At 43.7% G+C, this 27,505-nt stretch overlaps 1 protein-coding gene across 2 annotated transcripts in view; it reads right to left on the reverse strand.

The window, feature by feature from the left end:
- DPYD (dihydropyrimidine dehydrogenase) overlaps positions 1–27,505 on the reverse strand; it is a 3,539,101-nt gene that overhangs the window by 2,318,405 nt on the left and 1,193,191 nt on the right. For both annotated transcript variants that reach the window (XM_085601856.1, XM_085601855.1), the window contains exon 6: positions 11,820–12,016. In XM_085601856.1, the coding sequence (XP_085457982.1) occupies positions 11,820–12,016 (197 nt within the window). The remainder of the gene's footprint in view (positions 1–11,819; positions 12,017–27,505) is intronic.

The following is a 27,505-nucleotide window of genomic DNA, read 5'->3' on the forward strand; positions in this document are numbered from 1 at the left end:
GATCACACTGTGGTCGGATAACCACGCAGTGGTGCAGGCAATCAACACAGGAGCGGCGCGTTGCCCAGCTGTAGCGACCCTGCTGAGGATATTAGTGGGCTGCCAATTGAAAGGTAACATTGCACTGAGGGCAAGGCACATTCCGGGTGCGGAAAACTTAGTGGCAGATGCTATTTCTCGTTTCCAGTGGGAAAGATTCAGGAAGCTGGCCCCGGGCGCGGACAGGAAGATGACCCCGATGCCGGAGGAAGTGTGGGCATGGGTGGAAGCGGTTTGAGATGGCTGCTGGATAATGCACTGGCCCCAAAGACCAACAGCCGGTACCGGAGGTGCTGGGAGACTTTCAGGGCCAAAGCTGGGCTACAGAGGGGGCAACGGGCCAGGAAAAGGGACATCCTAGAATTCATCGACTGGGCCTTCAAGGAAGGGAAGTCAAAATCCTGGGCACAAGCACATTTAAGTGCAATAGCATATTACACAAAGATGGCAGGGCGCGACGACCAAACAAGGGCGTTTGAATGTCGGATGGCCATGAAAGGGTGGGGTAGGTTACAGCGGGCACCAGATGACGTGAGGCGCCCCATCCACTTCAGATTACTTCAGGCGATGCTGGGGGCCCTGGCCGGGATATGCTCCTCGAGGCATGAAATCTCATTGTTCCGGGCAGCGTTTGCAGTAGCATTCTTCGGGGCATACAGGGTCAGCGAGTTGGTAGCCCCCTCAGTGGTGGACGCGGGAGCAGCATGCATACAGAGAGAAGGGGTGGTCATGCAGGACAGCCACATGGACATACTGCTAAGAAGGTCCAAGACGGGCCAGACGGGCAAGGGTGTATGGACCAGACTGCACTGCACGAACAATGCAGATCATTGCCCAGTATGTCTACTAAGATTGCATCTAGAGAGCAAGCAGGGGAAGAAGGGGCCGCTATTTCAGCACAGAGATGGGTCTTTCCTCAGCCGTTTTCAGTTTATAGCGGTAATGAGGAAGGCGTTAGAAGCCCTGGGTCTCCCCGCACGGGAATATGGGTCGCACTCATTTCGGATTGGGGCGGCCACCACGGCGGCTGGGCTGGGCATGGGTGGGGGCACAATTAAGGGGATAGGGCGGTGGGCATCCGGCGCTTACAAGCGTTACATACGCCCATCAATATGCTAAGACCCCTCCGCCCCCCACCACCCCTCTCTTCTAGATCCGGACGCTGCACACAGGAAGGTGTGGATCGTGGGGCACTCGTACGTTACGCGGGCACAACGGTGGGCAGCGGCCAGACGGGACTTTGGCGGGATCTGGCTACGGAACACCGACATAGAATGGTGGGGGCGCCCCGGGATGAGATGGGGAGAGCTGCTGTCCATGGTGCGGGATGCACTACAGCGGGGCAGCAGGCCAGACGCAGTGGTGGTACACTTGGGCGGGAATGACTTGGCAGCAATGGGGCGGAAGGCACTCCTGGAAGACATGCAGAAGGGCCTCACGGCAGTAGCACGCATGGTACGCCCCGCAGACATAATCTTTTCCGAAATCATAGTGCGGAACGCCTGGCGGGGGGCAATCGACCTGGGGGCTGTAGAAAAGTCTAGGAGGAAACTCAACATTACTATGGCAAAAGTATGCAAGGAGAATGGCTGGGGTTTCGTACGTCATGGGTTCATAAACTTAAGATCCCCGGGGTATCACAGGGAGGACGGAGTTCACCTCACAGGGGTGGGGATGGATATGTTCCTGCTGAATATTGTAAGGGTTCTGGAACAGAGGGGTTTCCTATGACAGTCAGGCAGAGTAGGAGTCGGCAGGGGGGGAGCTCCCTCTGATCGAGAAACCATAGGGAGCGTGGCGGAGCTAGACAGACTAAATTAACAAACTAAAGGGGAGAACCCATTAGAAGATAGGTGAGAGGCTCTCGCAGTGCCTTGGGGATGCCGCACGGCAGGGGCGCTGAGGGAGCCAAAAGGGCGGCACGCCGCCAGCAAAGACTAGAGACAATACTCTCCCCATGACCCTTGGGATGCCTCAGGGCAGGGGCTCAGAAGGAGAAAAAAGGCAAAGGACCCAGTCACAAGAAATTAAGTAGATACACAAGAAAGGCCCTTGGGATGCCAGCCGGCAGGGGCCTCTGGGAGAAGGAAAGGCCCACGCAGGGCGAGCGGGACGGCACTTGCGGCCCAGACAGGTCCAAACGGAGACCCGCCTAATCGGTAGCAAGCTGAAGCCTAAACCCGGTAGCAGGAAACACAGAAAGGGTTCCCTCCTCTCCCAGGTGATTGATAAAGCTGGGGCAAGAATAACAATGCAACGTGTACATAACCATGAGCAATGTGTGACAAATGTATAAAGTTGTATGATGCGAATAAACTGCGACCTTTTCAGGCACCCAACAAAAGTTGTCAGTGGTGATTTAAGGTAGCAGAGCATAGCGGGATGGTACGACGGGGGGAAGCAGGGAGGGGAGGTCCGCCGCCTGGATGGGGTTAGAACCCGGGCCGGGGAGGCGAAGCCGGACCAAGTAGAGGCCTGGGCAAAACGCCATCCGGGGGCGGCGCCCCTCCCCCGGCCACCCCCTCTCAGGCATTTACATAAGGGCTAGGCCGATGGGGGCCGGGATTGGCCCCCGATGGCCCAAGCAACCCCCCCCCCAATCAGGGAGCGAGCTCAGGGGCCAAGGGGGGGAATAAAAGGGGGGACACCCGGGCCAGTAACCACAAATCCCCTCCCCGGGCCAAGGGAGAAAGAAGAAGAATCCCACCCACCCACACCTAAGAGTCAGGCGTCGCAGCTGCAAGGTGGAGGGTAGCGGAGCTAGACAGACTAAAATAACAAACTAAAGGGGAGAACCCATTAGAAGATAGATGAGAGGCTCTCGCAGTGCCTTGGGGATGCCGCACGGCAGGGGCGCTGAGGGAGCCAAAAGGGCGGCACGCCGCCAGCAAAGACTAGAGACAATACTCTCCCCATGACCCTTGGGATGCCTCACGGCAGGGGCTCAGAAGGAGAAAAAAGGCAAAGGACCCAGTCACAAGACATTAAGTAGATACGCAAGAAAGGCCCTTGGGATGCCAGCCGGCAGGGGCCTCTGGGAGAAGGAAGGGCCCACGCAGGGCGAGCGGGACGGCACTTGCGGCCCAGACAGGTCCAAACGGAGACCCGCCTAATCGGTAGCAAGCTGAAGCCTAAACCCGGTAGCAGGAAACACAGAAAGGGTTCCCTCCTCTCCCAGGTGATTGATAAAGCTGGGGCAAGAATAACAATGCAACGTGTACATAACCATGAGCAATGTGTGACAAATGTATAAAGTTGTATGATGCGAATAAACTGCGACCTTTTCAGGCACCCAACAAAAGTTGTCAGTGGTGATTTAAGGTAGCAGAGCATAGCGGGATGGTACGACGGGGGGAAGCAGGGAGGGGAGGTCCGCCGCCTGGATGGGGTTTAACACCTGCAAAACCAAGATCGGAAAAGTGGAGATAGTTGGCAAAAGGTTGGGGAAAGACTGTCCCTAGGCTGTCAAGTCTAACATATAACTTTTAGTATTTCATTTTTTCCAGTGGGCGCTTACTGCTGTGACTGTTATGTTTATGAAATAAGAAGATACCTGGCCACCAGTTTTAGAGGCTGCTGTTTATTTCAACAGACGGAGGAACAGGGCATCTAGTCACTGAACCCTACTTCACTACTTTGTATTATTCAAGACATGTAATACAACCATTTCAACATTCAACGGGGCATTCAAAAGATACACTCTTCATTTTACAGACAAAATTTGAGAGATACAAGTGAACATCAATGTGAAAATCGAACAGAAATGTGAAAATTACATTCATAACCTTATAAACAATTACACCAGTCTATATTGGTTGAACATAAACTCTCTCAAAGTGCCTGGAACTGGGCTTCTATTTATAGACACGCTGCCTATGGGGAATAAAGGGAATTTGGAGTCTATCAGGAATATATTTGTACTGACAACCCTCTCCAGAGTCTTTTCTAATAGCTATCCCTCATATGAAAAAAGAAAAATGCCGACGCGTTTCCAATCCCCATGTGACTTTAGGGATTATCGTCAGGGCTGAACCACGGTGTAATGTGTGAAAATTATAGCCTCATGAGGGGTTTTATGGAATACCTGTTCTTTCAGATGAGTGCGTTAAGTCTGTTTATCTGCACGTTTCTTCGGCGCAGCCTTCCTATTTCAGACTTTGTAACCTAAATAATGACATTTATTAGTAAAAGTTATCTGATTTTAAATGTTCCACTTTCATGTGTATTGATTAAGTTACTTGAGAACTAAAGTAACTTACTTGTGAACAAGACCGTTCCCAGTATAAATCTAGACAGGTCGTGAAGCGCTGTCTGGGTAAAAATGTAACTACCTGTGCATGAGTTCCTTCAACAACAGCGTCGTGGAGTGGTTTCTTTTAGCCTTAAATAATGAGCACGTTTTAGGATATAGTTGTTTGTATTAAATCCCAGTGCTTGTGTAATTATTAAAGCCTCGTGGTGCATAATAAATTTGCTTACTTGATCAGTTGTTATTCTCGCCCGCAGTTATCTTTATCGGGTCAGCGTGTCTTTTTGTAGGAACATGTGGGGCACAAGTCACTCGAGTTCACGCGTTGAATTTATTTATTCCATTTCTAAAAAAAAGCAAAGGAGTAACATTGTTTTACTGTGCTTCTTTTGAAAGATATGTCACGCACATGTAATGATCGTGGCTTCCTGTGTGGCAGACGTGACATTCTTACAGGCTTTTTTTAGTTTATGAGAGTTCCAAATCTTTTATCCAAGCAGAAATAGTGCAACATTGTTGTCCGTGTTCTTTCAAAGTGCCGAGTGCGCGCATATTTTGTTAGCTAATTCTAGACTTGCACTGAAGCAGAATCCAACATATTTTCAACTATTTCTAGTTGACCAAACAAAAGCTAAAAATTGAATTCTGAGCCACTCACTTTATCCTTCTTCCACTACTGGCTCAGTCGGGTGACTCTTCCATCGGTTGCGTTTGTGCTGACGCTTCCACCTTTTGAATTTCTGGAACCAGGAAGTGTCTCGGTCGGATTTGTGGGAATTGTAGTTTTTGAGGTTTCTCTTGGCATGTTTGTGATTTGCATGTTTATGGTTTTTGTGAGCTTCTGGGAATTGTAGTCTTAGGTTCATTTATGGAATCGCCTGAGTAATGAAGGATTTTCATTTGTGTCTGGAGGTATATTAAAAATTTGGAGAATTGGCGCACACTCTGTAAATGTTTCACTATCAGATGTTAATTCATTGCTTGATTTAGTTCGGACATTTCATTGTGGCCTTTTTGAGTGCAGTTAAATTTCAGGATTAAATAAGCTTCCCTTTTCAATAGAAGATTTTCAACGCTGCCTCCACGTGGGGGTTGCTTCATTCCTGATAGCACTGTCCATATAAAATCTTTCTCAGAATGGTTCTTTTCAACGAAGTGTGACACCATCGGTACAGTTAGCACCTGCTTTTTAATTCCGGAGCGATGTTGTACTATTCTTTGATTGATTTGCTGATTTGTCTTTCCAATGTACAGTTTTGGACACAGGCACTGGATGGCGTAAACAGTGTTTTTGGTTTTACAATTGGTGAATTCTTTATGTGTCCATTTAATGGAGTCATATATGAACTCGTGACCTTCAATGGTCGTGCTTCATGTGGAACAATTGCCACATTTGTGGTGTCCTTCAATGGTTTGCATGTTCCATTGCGCCCTTAGGTCTGTCTTCTTGGGGGTTTAAGCGAGATCTGTTCTAATGATTCTTTGGCCAATGCTTTTGTTCTTTTTCATTGCAAACAAGGGCTTCTTCATAGGGCAATCAAATTGTGTTAAAAGATGCCAATTCTTTAGAAGCATCTCACAGAGTTTATTAGTGTGTGGGCCAAACGTGGAATACACACTAATCTCAATATAGGTCTTTTTTTTTCTTGGAAAGCAATACCTCATGCATTGTACACCATGCTCTCTTAATGGCATGTTTGAGCATCTTTCTTGGGTAACCCCTTTCTTTGAGTTGATCACAAAACATTTTGGTGTTTATCATGAAATCTTCCTTTCGTGCGCAATTCCTTCGAATCCTTAATGGTTGCCCATATGGGAAGTTATCCTTTAAACTCCGCGGGTGAAAACTTTGCTAGAAGAGTATTGTGGTTTTGTCCGTAGGTTTACGGTGTAGAGTTGTTGTCAACTTATGATCATGCACAAATACTTCTACATCAAGAAACGTGAGGAGGGTCCTGCTCTTCATAATGGTAAATTTGATGTCTTGATGTCTCATGTTCAACCATTCATGAAATTGTTCCAGATGTTCTTCTGTGCCACTCCACAGGCACCAGACATCATCGATGTACCTGTACCATTGCGAAATAAATTCACTGAATGGATTATTGTTGGTGATTAACTTGTCTTCGAACAGCGCAATAAACAATACAGCCATTTCTGGGGCTAAGGGGCATCCCATCGCGGTCCCCCTAGACTTGCATGAAGAATGTATACTCAAATTTAAAATAATTCTTCTTGAGGACAGTTCTAACTAGATCCAATATGAAATCAGTAGGGACTCGGTGGGGTTTTGCATGAGTCTCCAAGAAGTATTCATGGTTTCTAGTGCTTCCTCCTGTGGTATTTGAGTGTATAGTGAAGGTATATCAAACGAGACTAGCCATTGGTTCAGGGGGTCGAATAGTTGTCCTTTGATCTTCTTGATGAAATCAGTGGTGTCCCTTAGATAAGATGGCACCTGGTCCATGAATGGTTTCAAGAAGAGGTCCACGTACTTTGCTATTGGCTCCAGCACAGATTCACAGCCAAAAACAATTGGTCTTCCGGGGGGCTGTCTCAAATTTTTATGAATTGTGGGGAGAAAATAAATTACAGGAAACCTAGGATGGGATTTATTTAAGAACTCAAATTCCTTTGGTCCTAAAATCTCTTGCTCCAGTCCCCATTTGAGTTTGTTGGTGATCTCTCCTTCTATTTGTCGTGTGGGGTCTTCCTTTAGTTGACAATACCATTCTGTGTTTTGTACTTGGCTTTTTGCCTCGGCGACATACATCTCTTTGGACCATAGAACTAGGGCACCGCCCTTATCCGCAGGCTTTATAATTACGGTGTCATCCCTTTGGAGGTCCCTGATGGCTTCATGTTGTTGCTTAGTGATGTTCATTTTTGTGAATGGTTTATTCTTTTCCAAATGTGAAATGGAAGACAAAACTGCCTGTTCGAAGGCTAAAATTTATTTTGGAATGGTGTGTATTGGTGGATTATAATTTGATTTCCTAGATAATCCAGAGGGTTCCGTGTTACCACGATTTTCTTTCCCATGAAAAAATGCTTTGATGCGGATTTTCCGGAAAAATTCTAAAGCCTCTATCTTTAAGATTGCGTAGTCTGTGCTTGTGGTAGGGACAAATTAGACGCCTAATTCCAAAACTGACTCTTCTACTTTGAACAGTTTTTTCGATGATAAGTCCACTATTGTTGTTGTTCTCAGCTCTTGTAGAAGTTTCTGCAGGTCCTCATTTCCCATTGTGGATGTGGTTGCTTGCACCTTACTCGGTTTCTTGGATAGCCTTGTTCTTAAAAAGTATTTTGTCTTTGGATGGGCCTTCTCTGGGATTAATGTCTCCTGATGAATCTGAAGAAGAGGATTCAGAAAATGTAGTGAATCGGTTCTTTGATCTCCCTTGGTACTGGGTTAGGCCCTACGTGATTCCGCTTGTGTGTAATAATCATCCTTGAGGTAGGGATACACCGTTTCGATACTGAAAGATTTAGTGTCTTTTTCAAACTTAGTGGTTTTAAAGTTTATGGTGTTGTTCTTAAACGTTTGGATTTCTTTGTAAATTTTCTCAAGCAAAGCTTTTGCTTCAGACGTCATATGATTATTTTTGATTGCTTGGGTCAAAATGTCGAGTTCTTTGATTTCTATTTGGCAGATTCGTGCAGCTGTTCAATGGTGTGGACCATAAGGTCGCGGCTACATTTGGTGCTTATGCAGCTAAATCCTTTCTTGTATTCGGGATCTTCAGTAAAAATGACTGGCACATTTTTAATCTGAAGACCCCAAGGGATATTGCCCGCTTTCAAGTGTTCAAGCAAGAAGTGTCTATGTGACTTATGTTATCAGTCACATAGAGACAACTTATTATAAAAACCTTTTTCTGACAGTGCTGTTATCACCTCATCTTGTGCATCAGAGTGGTTGGTGTTCAACTGTAGCATTGAATGTCAAATATCGCCCAGCTAAGATATTGCATCCAGGATATAGATTACAACAATATCATGAAGATAAGTACATAAAGTAAAGCATAGTTTTATTTGCGTTCTTACCTCCACCCCTATGTACCTTGAAAATATTTATATCTTCAAGGTACATAGATGTGGAGTTTAGAATACTAAATCTTTACTTAACTATACACATACTTTTGTGTTATTGAATTAGTCAATATTCTGGGTATATTTTGGTATCACTTAATATTGTGGCATGCATGTCAGTAGCAACTACTTTAGTATTTCCCCTCATGGGCCCACTTTTTTTCTCCCTAGGTTGCTTGTATTAGCAGCTTTAGGCTGTCTTTGCTTCACACAGTCACACATAATTACATTTGTTTTTGTGAAGTGATATTAATTTTTAAATACACTGTGCATATTATTTGTTATTCAGTGACTCTTTTTGGGATTCAGTCTGAACATTTTTGCACAAGATCGGACTACATGGTGTATTGTTTTCCTGTGCCCCATCAGCAACATCTCCTAACATTTTTTAGACACAATACAGCAGCACAGCTGCAGTTTTTCTAACACAACCGTTCTTCTAATATAAACTGTGTCTTGGCCCCTTGGAGGTCCGAGAGGAGAATTCCAGCAGAGAGACTAGTCTTGGAACGGAGGCAGCAGCCTTTGCGTATACTGAATTTACACCTATGATGCGGACCACCTAAACAAACATACCAGGTATGGGGTTTGGCTCAAATCCAAAAGGTAAATAATATATCCCTGTGCTCACATAGTGAGGGTAGGTCCAGATAGATATGTTAGTTGCATGGTCAGCTTGATCATCGTTTACAGATTGTTATTAATGTTGATTACTTTTCTCAGGTCTATCTGTTTACTGATCACAACAATCCTGCTTCAAAATAGACTATAATAGTTTCAATAAATAAACTGTAAACTTCCCTTGTGTCTTTCTTCTGTTTACTTTCGCATGGATGAGTGAGAACGAATGGCGATGATCTGTTTCCACGGTTCCCTTGGGGACTAGAGGTTCATGTTCTAGGTTTGCCTAAATCACCTTCTACTATGGAGAGGTCAGGAGTACAGGTGAGGCATTGTGAGCTAGTCAGATTTGTGCCTACAGATACTGATGCAGTAGAGAGACTCAGTCCCAACTTTCTGACATCCTGTTCTCCCAAGGCATAGTTCTGTTTCCAATCCCTGCAACATGGCACCAACAAAAATAGTCTGGTACTAATTTTGTTTTTTTTCTGAGTATTGCTTGTGAATCTACATAGTACCCTCACACCTACCACCGGAGACGTCTATGATGTTGGGGATATATCCTGCACAGTATTTTTAGGAAGCACCTAATTTTTCTGTTGGTTGTTCAAGATTAACCTTTAAAAGGATTACCAATATTTGTGTTTGCACTTTGTTTCCATTACTGTTTTAATAATGTTGCAGCACCAATATATACCAGACCTGCAATCCATGCATAGATCACTTTACATGGCCTTACTTTATCTTCGTAGTTTGTAGCCCACAATGGCTACTGCTTAGAGGTTGTTTACTCTTGAGGTAAAATTACGGATGTGAATGCTAATACTAAAACATTTCATGAATACACTAATACATCCCCACAACAACCATGCAGAGCGTATGTGCTCTTAGAAATCCCATTTGCACATTGGAGACTTCAAAATTGGTTTTGAGGCACCCTTATACATGCACTTGCACCAGTGCGCATGGGACCCCTTAGTAATGAGGGGGCCACTTGACCAGCATTAGCTGGTTGTACACCATACTCTAGCCTACAAAGTCTCAATGCTAATGAGCTACAAGCTTTGCACATTCATATAGTTAGACTATACAGATACTTAACTCAATATGTTTCACACACCTTGCTGGGGGTCCCAGCAAAAGCTGGCCTGGCAGGGCAAGCCATGTTGCCAGCAGTGCCAACCATAAGTCCTGTAATTGTTCATTCAATTATGGGCAAAATTCCAACAAACCATAGAGTTATTTTCACAGCAGCCAAGGACCTGCTGTCAGAATACCTTTTTGACAGGCAGGAAACCTTGATTTATATTTTAATAAGTTACCTCTAAATACAGATTGTCGCTCACAAGTTTAGTATTCGTAATATTTAAAGGTGGAACGTGTGCAAAGTTAAAGTTATATTCCTCGGTGACTAGAGAGGCTACTGCACTCAGAATATACATGATAGTCCTGAAGGCATGTTTTACAGGCCAACCCTGTAGATGGCATAAAAAGTGCCACAGTTGGCAATTAACATCTAGGGCCCCAGCTGCATTTTCTATACCATATACTAGGTACATATAGGCACGTTACATATGTCAATCAGGAATAACCTATTTAATCACGTTTAAAAGGGGGAGCACATGCACTTTACTCCTGTTTAGCAGGGCTAAAGTGCAGAGGGTTCTAATGCCAGCAAAAGTAGGCTCTAGAGAAAGGTGAAAAATCTAGGTTGACCAAGCAGATCTGCTACATTGATTAATATATTAGAGGGTAAAGGTTCTTATTGACTAGGGAATACTAAACAGTGAGATATACCAGGTACATAATAGTCACCCCTTTCATAGCATTAATAATATAGCAAGTTGTTCCTTCCCACTAGTTAGACAATGGTTTTAGTAGCTACCTAGTATATTACGATAAGTACAAAGTCTCCTCACTCTTAATTTCATACTATTTAAACTCATTTGCAAGAACACTAAATACAGAATATTTTAAGGGTTTGAGAAGACTGGGATTCCAGAGAATTAACTGTTTATATATTACTCCTTCCCATCTTCTCTGCTGGGCGCATATTTTGTGCCAGGGTTTTAAAATTATAGTCCTTCGAAGCAAATTATATCATGTTAAACATGTTACTCATTTCTGATCCACATATGTTTTTATTAACGTTCAGAATGTGATGCCAGAAATCAGATAATTCATGGGAAACAAGTTTCCATCTTGAGAAATAACTCAAAAGTATAACAAAAGTATAACATGTGTGAGGACACTCACTCCCAAAATTAATACATTATTTGCCCAGAACAATGGTACTGGTTGCTTGTGCTGTTGATAAAAAGACATTCAACATAACATTGTGTGTCTTTATAAGCAAATACAAAGCATGTGAGACTGCATGGCTCAGGATGACCTGGCAAAGGAGATGTACTTGAAAATTCACATGCAATAATAGACTGAACTACTAACACATCACACTTTGACATTTTCAAATTGTACCTTACAATTCGATGCAGTTGGACACAAGTTAAATATATAGGCAGATATTGCTTCAATCTCTATTTGCAATTGAACTGTCATTATCATAAACTGTATTTCTTCTATCCATACACACATTTGCTGAGGTTATATTTTCTTCGGTAGTCACAGGACATTGTTGCTGCTACTAAATTTGCCTCATGCAACATAATGACGACGGTTATTCATGTATACATGATCGAAAGATATTAACATAGGTGAAAGTAATCTTTAAAAATACAACAGAAATCTGTGTTCGGTTTTGAATGTGGCCTCAAATGTTCTCTTTCTGTTTTTTAAGGTGATTTTTTAGACTTACCTTAAACCCCCAAAGAATTGTTCTTTTTCAAATATTGTTATATTGAGGTAGCCCAAGCGCGCCAAGAAGGAGGCACAGCTGATGCTTGCAGGCCCAGCTCCGATGAGAGCTATTTTACTGTGGTAGCTCCTTGGCATTTCCTCTGGGGGAGGTAATGAAGGATTTCTTATCTGAGGAATGTTCATTGCTTTAAACACCTGGAAAAAAATATAGACATTTGTTTCAACATTCTCACATTTTGTTATCTGCTGCACTTAACTGTTATCACAAACATGATGGCAGAAATACTTGAATTAATTTCAACAACTGCTACTCAGGCCACATGCTGTACTAGGGGTTTCCAACAGGTAGCTTGGGGTCAAATCGTAGCTCGCCAGTGCTCTGGAAGTAGCTCCCTGAAATGCAGCCCAGTATTTCATTCAGAGGGTCTGCTCTAGCCATATTGAAGAAAGTACCTTGGAAGGAAAAATACACTTTTTTCTTAGACTGTGTTAACCAAAATGGGATGTGCATATTTGATAGAAAACCATGCAGTTTGAGAAACTGATACATTGATGTTTGTAAACAAAATTAATAAAAATCCAAAACATTTAAAGTGCTATTTGCATCTCATTCTGAGTTCTGGAGATTTATAGCTTTTCGTATTTCATTTGTGAGAGTGGGAACTTATGGTTGTGACTGTTATGCGTTTAAGTAAACATGTGGAGCCATTTTATTATGATAAAGATTTCACTGACACTGCTGTTAGTAACCCCATCAGGGTGGCTGGTGTTCAACTACAGTATTACATTTTAAATATTGCCCGGTCAAAATATTGTATTCAGAATAAAGACAACCATAATATCGCAAAGGTAGGTATACAGGCTTGTGTTTTTTTTACTTCTAAATCTAGTTATCTAAATATGAAAAAAAAAACAAAAAACATATATATATATATATATATATATATATTCAGCTCAAAGGGGATGGTCCATTGAATAAGCCGCACTCGAGCAACGAAGAGTTTTCCCCAAAGAAACTTTATTCAGGTACAAACAGCCATTCCTTCCGGTAAAATGAGGCATCGGTCCGCAGCCCTGACGCGTTTCGAGTCTTCTCTTTTTCAAAGGGAAATGCAGTCCACAAGCGCTTAATTCATCGCATCACCTTTATATGCCAATATCGCCCGCCATGATTGGACAACTCTGTATGACTCGAAACGCGTCAGGGCTGCGGACCGATGCCTCATTTTACCGGAAGGAATGGCTGTTTGTACCTGAATAAAGTTTCTTTGGGGAAAACTCTTCGTTGCTCGAGTGCGGCTTATTCAATGGACCATCCCCTTTGAGCTGAATATATATATATATATATATATATATATACATACTGCTCCAAGACTTCTGCCTTGAGTCCTCCACTCTTGGACAGGTGCTGTATTACGCGTTGGCGGAAAAGCGTGCTGGATATCACAGCTTCAAGGTAAAAGAAATACCAGCACTCACAGGAGCATATTACCCAGATTTAATCGGGTTTAAGTGCACACAAGACTAGGGGTGGGCGGAATTTGCGTAATCGCGTTACGCAAATCTGCGCGAAACGGTAAAAAATCTCCACGAACATGCAGAAATTCCGCGAACACGCGGAATTGCTTGTTCGCGATGCTTTTTTCCTGTTCACAGTTGCTGTTTGCGTGCTCGGGGAAAAATATCTCGCGAACACGCATATTGAGAACGCGAACAAGAAAAAATTTCGCGAAGTCGCGTAAAGCAGAATTTTTGGCAATTTTGCGTTCTGCGCGGAATGCGAAATTACCGAAATTCCGCAAATTCCGCGAGCGGAACGGAATTTACCGCCCAGGCCTACACAAGACCCATTTCGGCAACCGCCTTTTTTCAATATCAGCGGGCGGCCGAGACAGAGTTACTTAAATTCAAATTTATTGGTGAGTACAATACATCAAAATTGACAAAGGACTAATGTCATCATTGTATCAGGTGTCGGCCATCTTCGAACGTGCAATACATGTTAAATTCATACCTTATTGTTTATCAATTGCGTAATGAAGCTCAACTTAACGCCCTGAATAGGCATAAAGCTTAGATAAATATCCTGTCTCATAGATCAAGCGTGCTGATTAGATTCATTATTTAGCCCCGGACATCTCACTCATACAAAACCAGAGAAATTCGGCCGTTATAGTTAGTTGAGCTAACTATAACTTGCGCCCCCGCAATGCACTGCTGATGACGTCGCATATTACATCATTCATGACATGGTCAGTGACATCACTGATGACATCTCAAATGACATCACTGATGACATCATCCAGTGACTGTGTGTTTCTGTAAAGTTTAAATATGTTTTATATATATATATGCCAAGGTGTATTGAAGACTGAGTGGGTGTCTGAATGGATGATTTATTAGGTGTGTGACTGACTGTATAAGTGAGTGATTAAACATGTATTAATGAATGTATGGGTTAGTTACTAAAATGTGTGAATGTCTGTATCAGTCTGTTAGTTGGTGTGTAAGCGGCTGCATGGGTTGGTGAGTAGCTACATGTGTGTCTCTATGGGTTATTGATTGGTTGTCTGAGTATCTGTGTGGGTGTCTGAGTCTCTGTGTGGGTGGGTGGGGGTGTGTGACTGTGCATAGATGTGTGAGTGGGTAATTCACTGGGTGTATGGGTTCAAGAGTGCATCTGTGAAGAGCTGTGGAGTGGGTGAGTGTGTATATGGATATGTTGGTGAGTGAATGGTTGTCTCAGTGGTACATGTGTGAGTTACTATATATGTGAAAGGCAGTGTATGTGAGTGTTGGGGTATGTAAATCAGTATATGTGAGAGTGAGTGATTGTGAGAGTGGCTGTATGGATGAGTGTGTGTTTGTATCAGTGATTGTATAATAGAGTAAGTATGTGTTAGTATCATCTGTATGAATAAGTGAGGTGGTGTCTGTATAACTGTATAGGTGAGTAAATGGGAGTGTGATTGATTCTTTGCAAGACTGACTAGGTGAGTGAGTAACTCTCTGGATGAGTGACGATGTGTGAATGTCTGTATAGGTGTATGAGTGCCTATGATAGTGCTGTATTGATAAGTGACTGCATGTCTGAGTGACTGTATGGGTGAATGAGTGGACGTGTGTGTAGACCTAGGAATCAGTGAGTGGGTATGTAGTAACTGGCATTGGTGTGTCTATGGTTTTGAAAATGGTAGTCTGTATTTTAGAGTGGGTGTATCAAAGGTTATATTAGGGTGTGAGGAGGTGCATCAGATTATCACGTGGATGATGTCATCAGTGATGTCATGTGAGATGTCATCAATGATGTCACTGACCATGTCATCAATGATATAATATGTGACGTCATCAGCAGTGCATTGCGGGGGTGCGAGTTATAGTTAGCTCAACTAACTATAATGGCCGAATTTCTCAGGTTTTGTACCAGTGAAATGCCCAACTAACTATAACGTCCCTGAAACCTGTGGGTTTTTCAGTGAATTTCTAAGGTTTTTTAAATGCTAATTTCTAACTATAACGTCCCTGAAACCTATGTTTTTTTCTGTGAATTTCAAAGGTTTTTTAAATGCTAATTTCTAACTATAATGTGCCGGAAACCTATGTTTTTTTCTGTGAATTTCAAAGGTTTTTTAAAGGCTAATTTCTAACTTCCAAGCAAACCTGCCGAAAGCTAGAGAAGAAATGACACCGTGAACGAATACCGGACAGCTACGCAGCCCACAAGACCGCCACCCGCAGACACCATCACCTCTTCAGATCCGCCAAAAGGGCCTCCTTCAAAGACCGCCTAGACAACAATGCACACAACAGCAAAGAGCTCTTCAACATTGTGAAGGAACTCGCCAACCCCAGCTCCAACACCAACGAAATCCCACATTCGCAAGACCTGTGCGACTCCCTTGCTACCTTCATCCATCGCAAGATCGCAGACATCCACGACAGCTTCAACGCCATGACCGCCCGACAACCACTGAGACCTCCGCCCCCACGACCACCATCCGCACCGACGGCCTGCTCTCCTGGACCAATATAAACGACGACGACACCATCAAAATCATGAACACCATCCACTCCGGAACTCCATCAGACCCATGCCCACACCACATCTTCAACAAAGCCAGCATCACCATCACACCCCATCTCCGGAAATCCATCAACATCTCCTTCGAGACAGCAACCTTCCCGGAGAGCTGGAAGCACGCCGAGATCAACGCCTTACTGAAAAAACCCAAGGCGGAAACCAAGGACCCCAAGAACTTCCGGCCCATCTCCCTGCTCCCGTTCCCGGTGAAGGTCATCGAGAAGACCGTCAACAAACAACTGACCCGCTACCTTGAGGAGAACAGCATCCTGGACCCATCCCAGTCCAAGTTCCTCAGCAACCACAGCACCGAAACTGCCCTCATCAGCGTCACCGATTACATCAGGGCTCTGTTAGACAACGGAGAAACCACTGCCCTCATCCTCCTGGACTTGTCAGCCGCCTTTGACATGGTCTGCCACCGCACCCTACGCACACACCTCCACGATGCTTGGATCCAAGAGAAGGCCCTGGACTGGACCACCTCCTTCCTCTCTGGCAGAACCCAGAACATCCGCCTCCCCCTTTCTGCTCCAAAGCCACCGAGATCATCTGCGGCGTTCCCCAGGGCTCATCCCTCAGCCCAACACTGTTTAACATCTACATGGCACCGCTCGCCCACGTCGCCCGACTGCACGACCTCAACATCATCTCCTACGCCGACGACACCCAGCTGATCCTCTCCCTCACCAAGGACCCCCACACCACCAAAACCAACCTCCACAAAGGAATGAAGCCGTCGCTGAGTGGATGAAGAACAGCAGACTGAAGCTAAACTCAGACAAGATGGAAGTCCTCATCCTTGGATCCACCCCCTCTGCCTGGGATGACTTCTGGTGGCTGACCACACTGGGAACAGCTCCAATATCCACCGACCACGCACGCAACCTAGGGTTCATCCTCGACTCAACCCTCTCCATGACAAAGCAGGTCAACACCATCTCATCCTCCTGCTTCAACACCCCCGCATGTTCCGCAAGATCAACAAGTGGATCCCGACTGAAATGAGAAGAACGTCACCCAGGCCCTCGTAGGCAGCAGGTTGGACTACGGTAACGCCCTCTATGCAGGAGCCTCGGCCAAACTACTAAAACTACTGAAACGCATTCAGAACACCTCTGCACGCCTGATCCTCGACATCCCTTGCCGCACCCCACCTGAGAGACCTGCACTGGGTCCCCGTCAACAAGGGGATAACCTTCAAGCTCCTCACCCATGCACACAAGGTACTCCACAACACCAGACCAGCGTACCTCAACAGATGACTCAGCTTCTACACCCCCACCCGCCAGCTTCTCTCCGCCGACCTTACCCTCGCTACAGTCCCCCGCATCTGAAGAGCGACCTCTGAGAGCAGAACGTTCTCCCACCTCGCCGCCAAGACCTGGAACACCCTCCCCATCCCCCCGATGGGAGACCCAAGACCTGCTGACCTTCAAAAGACTCCAAGACCTGGCTTTTTGAGCAGTGGAAGCATTCCCCCCCAGCGCCTTGAGACCCTCATGGGTAAGTAGTGCGCTTTACAAATGTTCTGATTGATTGATTGAACTATGCCTACAGCGGTAGGACATGTGCAGAAAGAGGAGGAAAGATGCAGAAAAGAAGCAAGAGCTATGCAGAAAGAACCAACAGAGGTGCAGAAAGAGGCCTTGTTGCAAAGTCCTCCTGTGCCCCCAACTTTTTACTGACTGGTACTGGTGCTAAATGACTCTGCCTAACTAGGCCCGGAGCCAGTGCTATGCTAAAATACACTTAGAATACAGTGAAAACCCCTACATACACTAGGGTACACTATGGGTTGGGGTACCCCTGTGATTGGCATGACCTCCTCTGTGAGGCACTAGTATATATTAGTGCAGATAAAGGGTGCTGGACCTCCGACCAGCGCTCAGGAATTCCGCTGCATAGGACTTACAGGAGGTACCAGGAGGGCTTCTTGGCCCCCAAAGTCCCTCAGGAGTAAATTGGACTTCATCCCCCATCCCGTAGACTGTCAGGAGGCATGTTTTCAGAGTTGTGGAGAAAGAGGGACATGGCCTCCGAAGACGTCTTATCAATCGTACTGCGTGGGACTTACTGGAGGTAACAAGAGGGGTACTTGGCCCCCAAGGACATCCTTGTGAGCCAACTACCCCTCCTATTACCTCCAGTAAGTACCACACAGCAGCATTGGTAAGTACTCACAGCAGGCCACGCCCCCTTTGCCCACCACTCTACAAATGCACTCCCTGGCATGCTCTTGGATGGGGATGGAAGTCCACTTCGCTGCTGGGGGTCCTTTAGGGGCCAACTAGCCTACCTTTTACCTCCAGTAAGCGCCACACAGTGGGATTGCTGACAGGTGGACAAAGGCCACACCCCCTTTCTCCACCACTGTGCAAACGTTCCCCCTGGTGTGTTCTAAGCTGCGGGATTAAGTCCCCTCGACTATTGAGTGTCCCTGGGGGCCAACTAGCCCACCAGGTACCTCCAGTAAGTGCCACACAGCTGGATTGCAGACAGGTGGCCTGAGGCCATGCCCCCTTTTTACACCACTCTGCCTCTTAGTGCACTGCTGCTCAGGTGATGAAGTCCACTTGTGTCTTGAGGTCCTCAGGACACAAGAGGACCTTATCGCCCCACCAGCAGTGGCACACTGCTGGTGGGGCTCCTGGAGGGAGCCGTGCAGCCCCCCTCCCAAGTCTTTAAAGCCCCAGGGAGGTGGTGGTCCCCGGCGCCCGCTACAGACCCCCATTTTTAATCAGGTGGTGGTCCCCGGGGCATGTGAGGGGGCTCTTCCCCCCACACATCATTTTATTTTAAAAACTGAGCCCCGGGCTGTGGGGGGTGGCCCCCGCGGGCCCCGCAAATTAATTGGTGAGTGCCCCTTGGGACCTGGCCCACCCGGGGCTTTCAAAAACAAAGCAAGGGAGTCCACTTTTCACTTTTTTTTTCTCAGCCGTATTTGTGACCCCAGCGCAAATTCGGCCAATTTTTTCAAAAATGCTTTTTTTGGCCTAGCGGTCCTTGTGGGAAACCATGAGCAGGCCTAGAGGGTCAGGGTATCTGTACCCTGCCCCCTTTTCTTGTTTTTCACCTTTTTATTTACTCTTTTGAGCCAAACAAGGAAGTTTTGGCTGCCAACACTTCCTGGTTTGGACTGTTGGCAGACAATAAGAGAGAAGCTCGTGCCCGGGAGGATTCGCAAACCCTCCTCGGTGCTCAGATATCGATATTTTTATTTTTTTAATTTCTCAGATTTACACCATTTAAAAAAAGGTCTCTTTCTGAACCAAGGGCTACCTTTTTGCCAAATTTGGTGTAATTCTGTTCAGCAGTTCGGACTGTTGCCTTGTCTAAAGTTTCCTATGGAAATTAACATGGGGAAAATGCATTTTGAGACCCCCCATTTTTCTCGGCCCCCGCTTAAAGAATCACCCTGTAACTTTTAAGATAGGAGCTGACCCGGGCGCCCCATTAGTTTTTAAAATTTCATGAAGATTCGTCAATCGGCGCCAAAGGTATTGGCAAAAGAAAAAACGTTTTTTGAATAGAAACAAGGTCCTAACTATAACTACCTACTGGCAACCGCCAGTAGGTAAAAAAAACAAAAAAAGAAAAAAATATCTATCTATCTATCTATCTATCTATCTATCTATCTATCTATCTATCTATCTATCTATCTATCTATCTATCTATCTATCTATATATGTATATATATATATATATATATATATATATATATATATCCAAGTACCACTCCAAAGCGCTTCTCGGCACCATGAACAGAGAGACGGACACCTTCTTCTTTGTAGAAAACTGCAGCCGCAGTATCGTCTTTATTTAAATCATATACTCAGTGCAAATTAAACGGGAAGACGCGTTTCGGCCAACTGTGTGGCCTTGCTCACATATATATATATTTTCCAAAACAACTCGCAAATCCTTCACTTGATGCAAGAAAGGAGCCACATGAATCCAGTTTCCGATAGTCTTTTTTAATCACAGGGCAAAAATGATTCAATGTGGTTTCGCGTTGCCGGCGGGCGGGGGAAATTGAAGTCTATTCACCGTCTCGTTGTTCGGCACACTCCTCCTCCCATCCAGTCGGGTCGGGGCTTGTTTTTTGAGCGGGTGCCACCGCTCATATAGATTCCAAAACAACTCGCAAATCCTTCACTTGATGCAAGAAAGGAGCCACACGAATCCAGTTTCCGATAGTCTTTTTTAATCACAGGGCAAAAATGATTCAATGTGGTTTCGCGTTGCCGGCGGGCGGGGGAAATTGAAGTCTATTCACCGTCTCGTTGTTCGGCACACTCCTCCTCCCATCCAGTCGGGTCGGGGCTCATTTTTTGAGCGGGTGCCACCGCTCATATAGATTCCAAACCAACTCGCAAATCCTTCACTTGATGCAGGAAAGGAGCCACACGAATCCAGTTTCCGATAGTCTTTTTTAATCACAGGGCAAAAATGATTCAATGTGGTTTCGCGTTGCCGGCGGGCGGGGGAAATTGAAGTCTATTCACCGTCTCGTTGTTCGGCACACTCCTCCTCCCATCCAGTCAGGTCGGGGCTCGTTTTTTGAGCGGGTGCCACCGCTCATATAGATTCCAAAACAACTCGCAAATCCTTCACTTGATGCAAGAAAGGAGCCACACTAATCCAGTTTCCGATAGTCTTTTTTAATCACAGGGCAAAAATGATTCAATGTGGTTTCGCGTTGCCGGCGGGCGGGGGAAATTGAAGTCTCTTCACCGTCTCGTTGTTCGGCACACTCCTCCTCCCATCCAGTCGGGTCGGGGCTCGTTTTTTTTATCGGGTGCCACCGCTCATATAGATTCCAAAACAACTCGCAAATCCTTCACTTGATGCAAGAAAGGAGCCACACGAATCCAGTTTCCGATAGTCTTCTTTAATCACAGGGCAAAAATGATTCAATGTGGTTTCGCGGGGAAATTGAAGTCTATTCACTATATATATATATATATATATATATATATATATATATATATATATATATATATATATATATATATATATTCACTGAAAAAACCATAGGTTTCACACATGTTATAGTTAGCGGAAATTTTACTGATAAAAAACCAGTGAAATTCCCCCGTTATAGTTAGCGCAGGCAACTATAACTCACGCGACTGCAATCCTCTGCTGATGCTAATACTGTATTTAGACACTTATTTGCCCATGTCTTCTTCCATACATTTTTAGCTATACATATATTACAAATATTTTTTTTTCATAAAGACACATATGTCATCAGCAGAAGATTGCAGTCGCGTGAGTTATAGTTGCCTGCGCTAACTATAACGGGGGAATTTCACTGGTTTTTTATCAGTAAAATTTCCGCTAACTATAACATGTGTGAAACCTATGGTTTTTTCAGTGAATTTGCAAGGTTTTTTAAATGCTAATTCCTAACTATAACGTGTGTGAAACCTATGGTTTTTTCAGTGAATTAGTACGGTTTTTTAAATGCTAAGTTTTTTTCCCTTATAATAAGCCCTGTACATTTGGTGGCCTTCGGCCACCAAAAGCACAGGGGGTGGGGTAAGTGTGGATAGTGTTTTTTGCCCTTAACATAAGCCCTGTACATTTGGTGGCCTTCGGCCACCAAAAGCACAGGGGGTGGGGTAAGTGTGGATAGTGTTTTTTTTATTTTTATTTTTTTACCGTACGCTTACGGTAAGCGTACGGTAAGCGTACCCCGCGAAATTGCCGAAAAAAAAATAAAACCGTTTTTGCACTTGGGGGATGTTTGGGGACTCCCTCAACATGACTATGTGGGAGGGAGTTGTCAAAACAGCCCCTTTACATGTTTTTGGGCTTGATATTTTAAAAATCACTCTCAGTGCGAGAGACAAAATGGCGGCCGCCGCTTCCTGGTTTCGGCCGATTCGAATGTTTACTAAGATCTAAGAGCCAATCAGAATCGCGCTCGCGCACGCCACCGTACGCTTACCGTAAGCGTACGGTAAGCGTACCGTAAGCTGGCTCAGATATATATATTGATTTAAAGGCTATTTTCTCAGAATCTACTGAACAGATTTACACCAAACCTACAAAAGGCACTTCCTTGACCTAGGGACTACCTCTCTGCCAAATTTTGAGTAATTCTGTTCAGCCGTTCGGGCTGTAGCTCGTTCTAAAGGTCCTATGGAAAAATGCATGGGAAAAACGCGTTTTGGGACCCCCCTTTTATCTCAGCCCCCGCTTGACGGATCCCCCCGAGACTTTCAGGGTAGGAGCGGAGCGTAGCGCCCCACCTATTTTGAAAAATTTGCGAGGATTCGTCGACCGGCGCCAAAGTTATTCAAAATAGAATGTTGAGGTTTTCCTATGGAAACGTGGTCCTAACTATAACTACCTACTGGCTATCGCCAGTAGGTAATATATATATATATATATAGATATATATATATAGATATATATATATATATATATATATATATACATACATATATATACATATGGCGTCATGGCTGTAAAGGTCCAGGAGTAATAAACCACAAATCCAGTTGCACAACGTTGTGGTCTGTGCCCGTTTTTTCCAGACAGAAACAAGTTAAACGGAGAGTAACGCAAGTAATCAGCCGGTTTGGGACTTCTCCGGCTCAACTCGGACCCCCCCACAAGCAGGGTGTCGCCTACAAGGAAGCCACAGCTTGTTCACAAGCCTACACAAGAAATCTGGGAGGATTACTACAGGAGCTTACCCCCCGGCTGACAACGAGCAGCAGAGTGACATCCGATAGCCCCGAAGCTGCAAAGCAGGTAAGCGACCACGAGTCAATGTCTTTGACCCGCCGGTCTGCTGTCTGTTAGCGAGAGAGGGCCAGAAGGATAAACTGCGTTGCATCTATATTAGAGTCGGGTTTGGGGTAGTTGGCACATTCTCGATGATATACGGGTGAAGCGGATGTAAATTATTACAAACTACTGCCGAAAAACATCGAGTCTTCAATACACAATAATAATTGCTCCAAATGACATGCTCCGTGAAAGGGAGGTGGCAGCAGCTGACATGTTTGATGATACAAAACGGCCGGCTGTGGACTCCATAACCCATAATGCACCAGCTAGTTCCCGCAGTACTAACGTTAAAGACAAATTCAGGCAACTGGAAAAGCTCATGCGAGCTGAACAAAAAAAAGTGGTGGGAGGGAAAATCTCTCCAGTGCTACGTGGATGTTGGTAGGGTGCCGAGAGGTTTGAGGATCCAGCTAGTGCCCAGCTACGAGGATTCCGACAGAGATATGATGAAGGAATGGGCTGAGGCGAACCTGGAATCATCTCGCAAGCTCTTACTGATTCTCATAAAATATGCTGAGAAAGACCGGGCAAAATTATTGGAACAGATTGATACACTTAATGAGAAAATCGATATAATGGGGCAAAAAGTTGAAATCAACAAAATGAGAGAAGAAATGATTAAACGTTTAAAAAAGAGGAGGACATTATACGAGAAAGAAAAGCTTTTAAGTTTCATAGAGACCGTAATGATTATGATAGCGGACGTATATTTACTTTCGCCAAGAAATATGACTCACTAAAAGTCTCCAAATTCGGAGGTGGACAAGCAAACAGACAATACCTGCTACAAGAACCAATACAGCAGAATCCAGCTCCAATTCAGACTTGAGCTCGGCACCTGAGAGCGAAACAGAAATAGAGATTTGCAATAAGATGCTCAAGCAAATTCCTACATCCTTGTCACTGGCCGAGGAAGTGGATTTTTTAGTAGAAGAGCGCAGGCAGACCCTGCGCCCACGACCCTATCAAAACAAAGCAAAAGTAGTACAACAAAACGCCGAGAAAGAAGGCGGGCCAGAAAACGAAACAATGAACAAAAAACCACATCAGAAAAGACAACAAAAGAGAAGTTGGAGACGTTAAAACCAAACAAAGCCAAAGTTGAAACCAATCTGACGGTCATTAACCTCACTGATATTGTCCTCAATAAAGCAGAACAACAATACTATCACTGGGATTATCCTATTGCCCGGTCAGCTCATTTAAATATGCCACCACGAGGTTCGATGTCTACAAAGGGATCTGTAAGTTATAACTTAAAAAATATTTTTTACAACATAACAAACAAGAGTCTTCAACAATAATGACGGCTACACAGTCAGAAAGTCTATTTGAACTAGAGGATCCCCCATTCAATCTGACTCCATCTGACATGAGAATACTATCTAACATGCAAGAGCTAGTGAACAATACCAACACCTTGAGGGCGGATAATGAAACACCACTCGAAGTACAGATAAAGCCAAAGACTCCATTTAAGCCCCGTTCAACTTTCAATCCTCTTATGATTAAAGACTCAATTGATAACTTTCACGAAAAGGTGATTTCAGGTCTAAAAGAACTTAACTACAAAACATTAAATCCCATCAAAAAGAAAACCAATCGACAAGAAATACAATTTAACACCCTAATGTCCAAGTTGAAGAAAAATCCCAACATTGTCGTCCGGAATGCTGATAAGGGTGGCAATGTAGTACTTTGGAAGAAAGACAATTATGTCACAGAGGCCATGAATCAACTGAAAGATACTGAATGCTACAAGCGCAGTGACTATCCTACTTGGCGCAAATTCAACAATGAATTTTATTTAAAACTAATTGGATGGAGGAATCTAGGGTTACTATCGCTAGATGAATTAAAATACATGAAAAATGACAAGCCAGTAATTCCTATTTTGTATTTTATTCCTAAAATTCATAAGGATGCCATAACACCACCAGGCAGACCTATCACATCTGCACGTAAAAGTCTATTGGAAAATACTTCGAGATATATTGACTTTTTTTTTACAAGAACATGTTCAGAATTTGACTTCCTACGTGCGAGATACCAGTGACTTTTTATCAAAATTGATTGACTATCCATGGCACGACAATGATCTTTTAATCACATTGGATGTAAGCTCCCTGTATACCTCTGTTAACCACAGGGATGGAATGAGAGCCCTTGAGTATTATCTTTCCAAGAGAGGAATAGAATACACTCAACATAGTCAGATGCTTTTAAACATGGTAGAGTCTTGTTTATGTAATAATTATTTTATGTTTCAAAACACCCCTTACCAGCAACTACGAGGAGTAGTGATGGGGGCCAGCTTCTCCCCCAGCTATGCCTGTTTACATTTGGGCTAGTGGGATGAGCTGGTCCTGGCTAAAGAACATGAATCAAGTATCAAGTTCAATATAAAAGCCTGGTGGAGGTATATAGATGACCTCTTTCTAATATGGCATGGGCCTATTAGTCAAGCAGAGAAATGTGTCCAGTTACTAAATGTCAATTCTCTAAACCTACATTTCACTGCCTGCATCAGTGCAACCAGCGTTAACTTTTTAGATGTAGAGGTCTGCGTTGCAAATAACAAACTGACAACCAAACTTCACAGAAAACCAACAGCAGGCAACTCAGTGCTACATGCTGGCAGTGCACACCCCAAGCATCTCATCCGAAGTATTCCTTATGATGAGATGCTTAGGCTCAGACGTATTTGCAGTAATGAAAATTATCTTATAAAGAACAAGAAAACAGTAAGCAGCGTTTCATGGAAAGGGGATATTCAACACAGTGTATTGATTCGGCTATTCACAAGAGTAAAGCTCTGTCTAGAGAAACTCTATTGAAAAAAGTTAGCGAAACACCCCGGCCTGTTACAACAGAAACGCTCCGTTGTACTGAAAATGACACTTTTAGATTTATTCTACAGTATACCGAACAAGAAAGACAAATCCAAAAACTATTGACCAAAAATTGGCCCTTAGTCCTCAGTGACCCTATGATTGGACATCTACTCCCTAGAAAACCGGCCATTACTTACAGCAGAGCAACGTCCATGAAGGATATTTTGGTCCAAAGTGATCCCACAGAAGTCAGTAAAAGCTCTTGGCTGACACAAAGAAAAGTTTTTTTTCAAATGTCGGGTTTGCAAAGCATGCCAATATGGCAGCAATAAAACAACATACACAACACCATTTAGCAACAATGAAATTGAGATAGGAAAGTCACTCAATTGCAGGACCAATCATGCCGTTTATGTGCTGGAGTGCCCTTGTGGGCTGCGCTACATTGGTAGCTCCATTCTTCAAGCCCACAAAAAGGTCCTCCAGCACATTAGGGCAATGAAAAATCAAGACTTACCCTATCCGGTTGCACAGCATTTCAGTGAAGTGCATCAAGCAGACCCTAGTAGTCTCAGATACTTTCTTTTAGACACAGTCACTCCCAAGAAAAGAGGAGGCGACAGGGAAAAAGCTCTCAGACTACTTGAGGCGCATTACATTATTAACCTCGATACCAAATTTCCTAAAGGTTTAAATGCCACTGAAGAATTGTATACTTGTCTTTAACAAAAGTTATTTGCAAACTATGTGGTATCTAATTTTCAATCTTAGAAATGCAAAACAAATTTACGTTTATTATAAACTGATAATTGGTAAAACATTTTACAGCATTTTGAGAAGTCAATCAAAATATTGTAAGCTGCCGTCCCCTTTATTAAATTAAACTCAGACACATAGGGTGAATTGATTAAATTAGTTATTTTAGGCTTTTTTCAGGGTTTCATATATTTTTTAGAGGCTAAAAATTATTTTAACTTTACTTTTTGCACAGCACTGGCACTTTATTGGAAACACAGAAGGTTTACATACAGCTTTGGCAATTTTGCACAGTATTTGCTAATTTTGCACAATTAAAGGTACAACTATTATATAAATAGGTATTTTACTGAAATGTCCAAATTTTATATGATTTTAGGTATATTTAAATTCATGTACACTTTTTTTCAATTCATTTATAACCAAAAAAATTTAATGTTATAAAGAATGGAGGGATTTTTCTATATATATAGTGTATTCTATTCCAACCTACCACAATAGTGCCATTATGGTATTTTACTGCAAGGCAATCACGAGGGTAAAGGCAATATGATAACTTTTACTCTATACAATGTCCAATGTTCTGTGCTGCTATGATATTTTACATCTATGTTATTATGTGTTTTCAATGTCGATATGCATGTCTCACTTTAAACACTGGTTTAGCAATAAAGTTATAGTTATGCAATAAAAAAAGAGAGAGAAAAAATTGCCTATAAAAAAACTGCTCACCTGACAGAGCGTGTCATGTGATCAAGGCCCAAGTAGGGCTGAAACGCGTCATGGCTGTAAAGGTCCTGGAGTAATAAACCACAAATCCAGTTGCACAACGTTGTGGTCCATGCCCGTTTTTTCCAGACAGAAACAAGTTAAACAGAGAGTAACACATATATATATATGTAGATATAGATTCACTGAAAAAAACATAGGTTTTAGGGAAAGTTATAGTTAGTTGGACATTTCACTCGTACAAAACCAGAGAAATTCCCCCGTTATAGTTACTTCAGCTAACTATAACTCACGCACCCGCAATGCACTGCTGATGACGTCACATATTACATCACTCATGACATGGTCAGTGACATCACTGATGACATCACTGATGAAATCTCAAATGACATCACTGATGACATCATCCAGTGACTGTGTCTTTCTGTAAAGTTGAAATATGTTTAATATATATAGGGAACGGCATTTTGAAGA

This window comes from Triturus cristatus, chromosome 4_2 (assembly GCF_964204655.1).
Source record: "Triturus cristatus chromosome 4_2, aTriCri1.1, whole genome shotgun sequence".
NCBI lineage: Eukaryota > Metazoa > Chordata > Amphibia > Caudata > Salamandridae > Triturus > Triturus cristatus.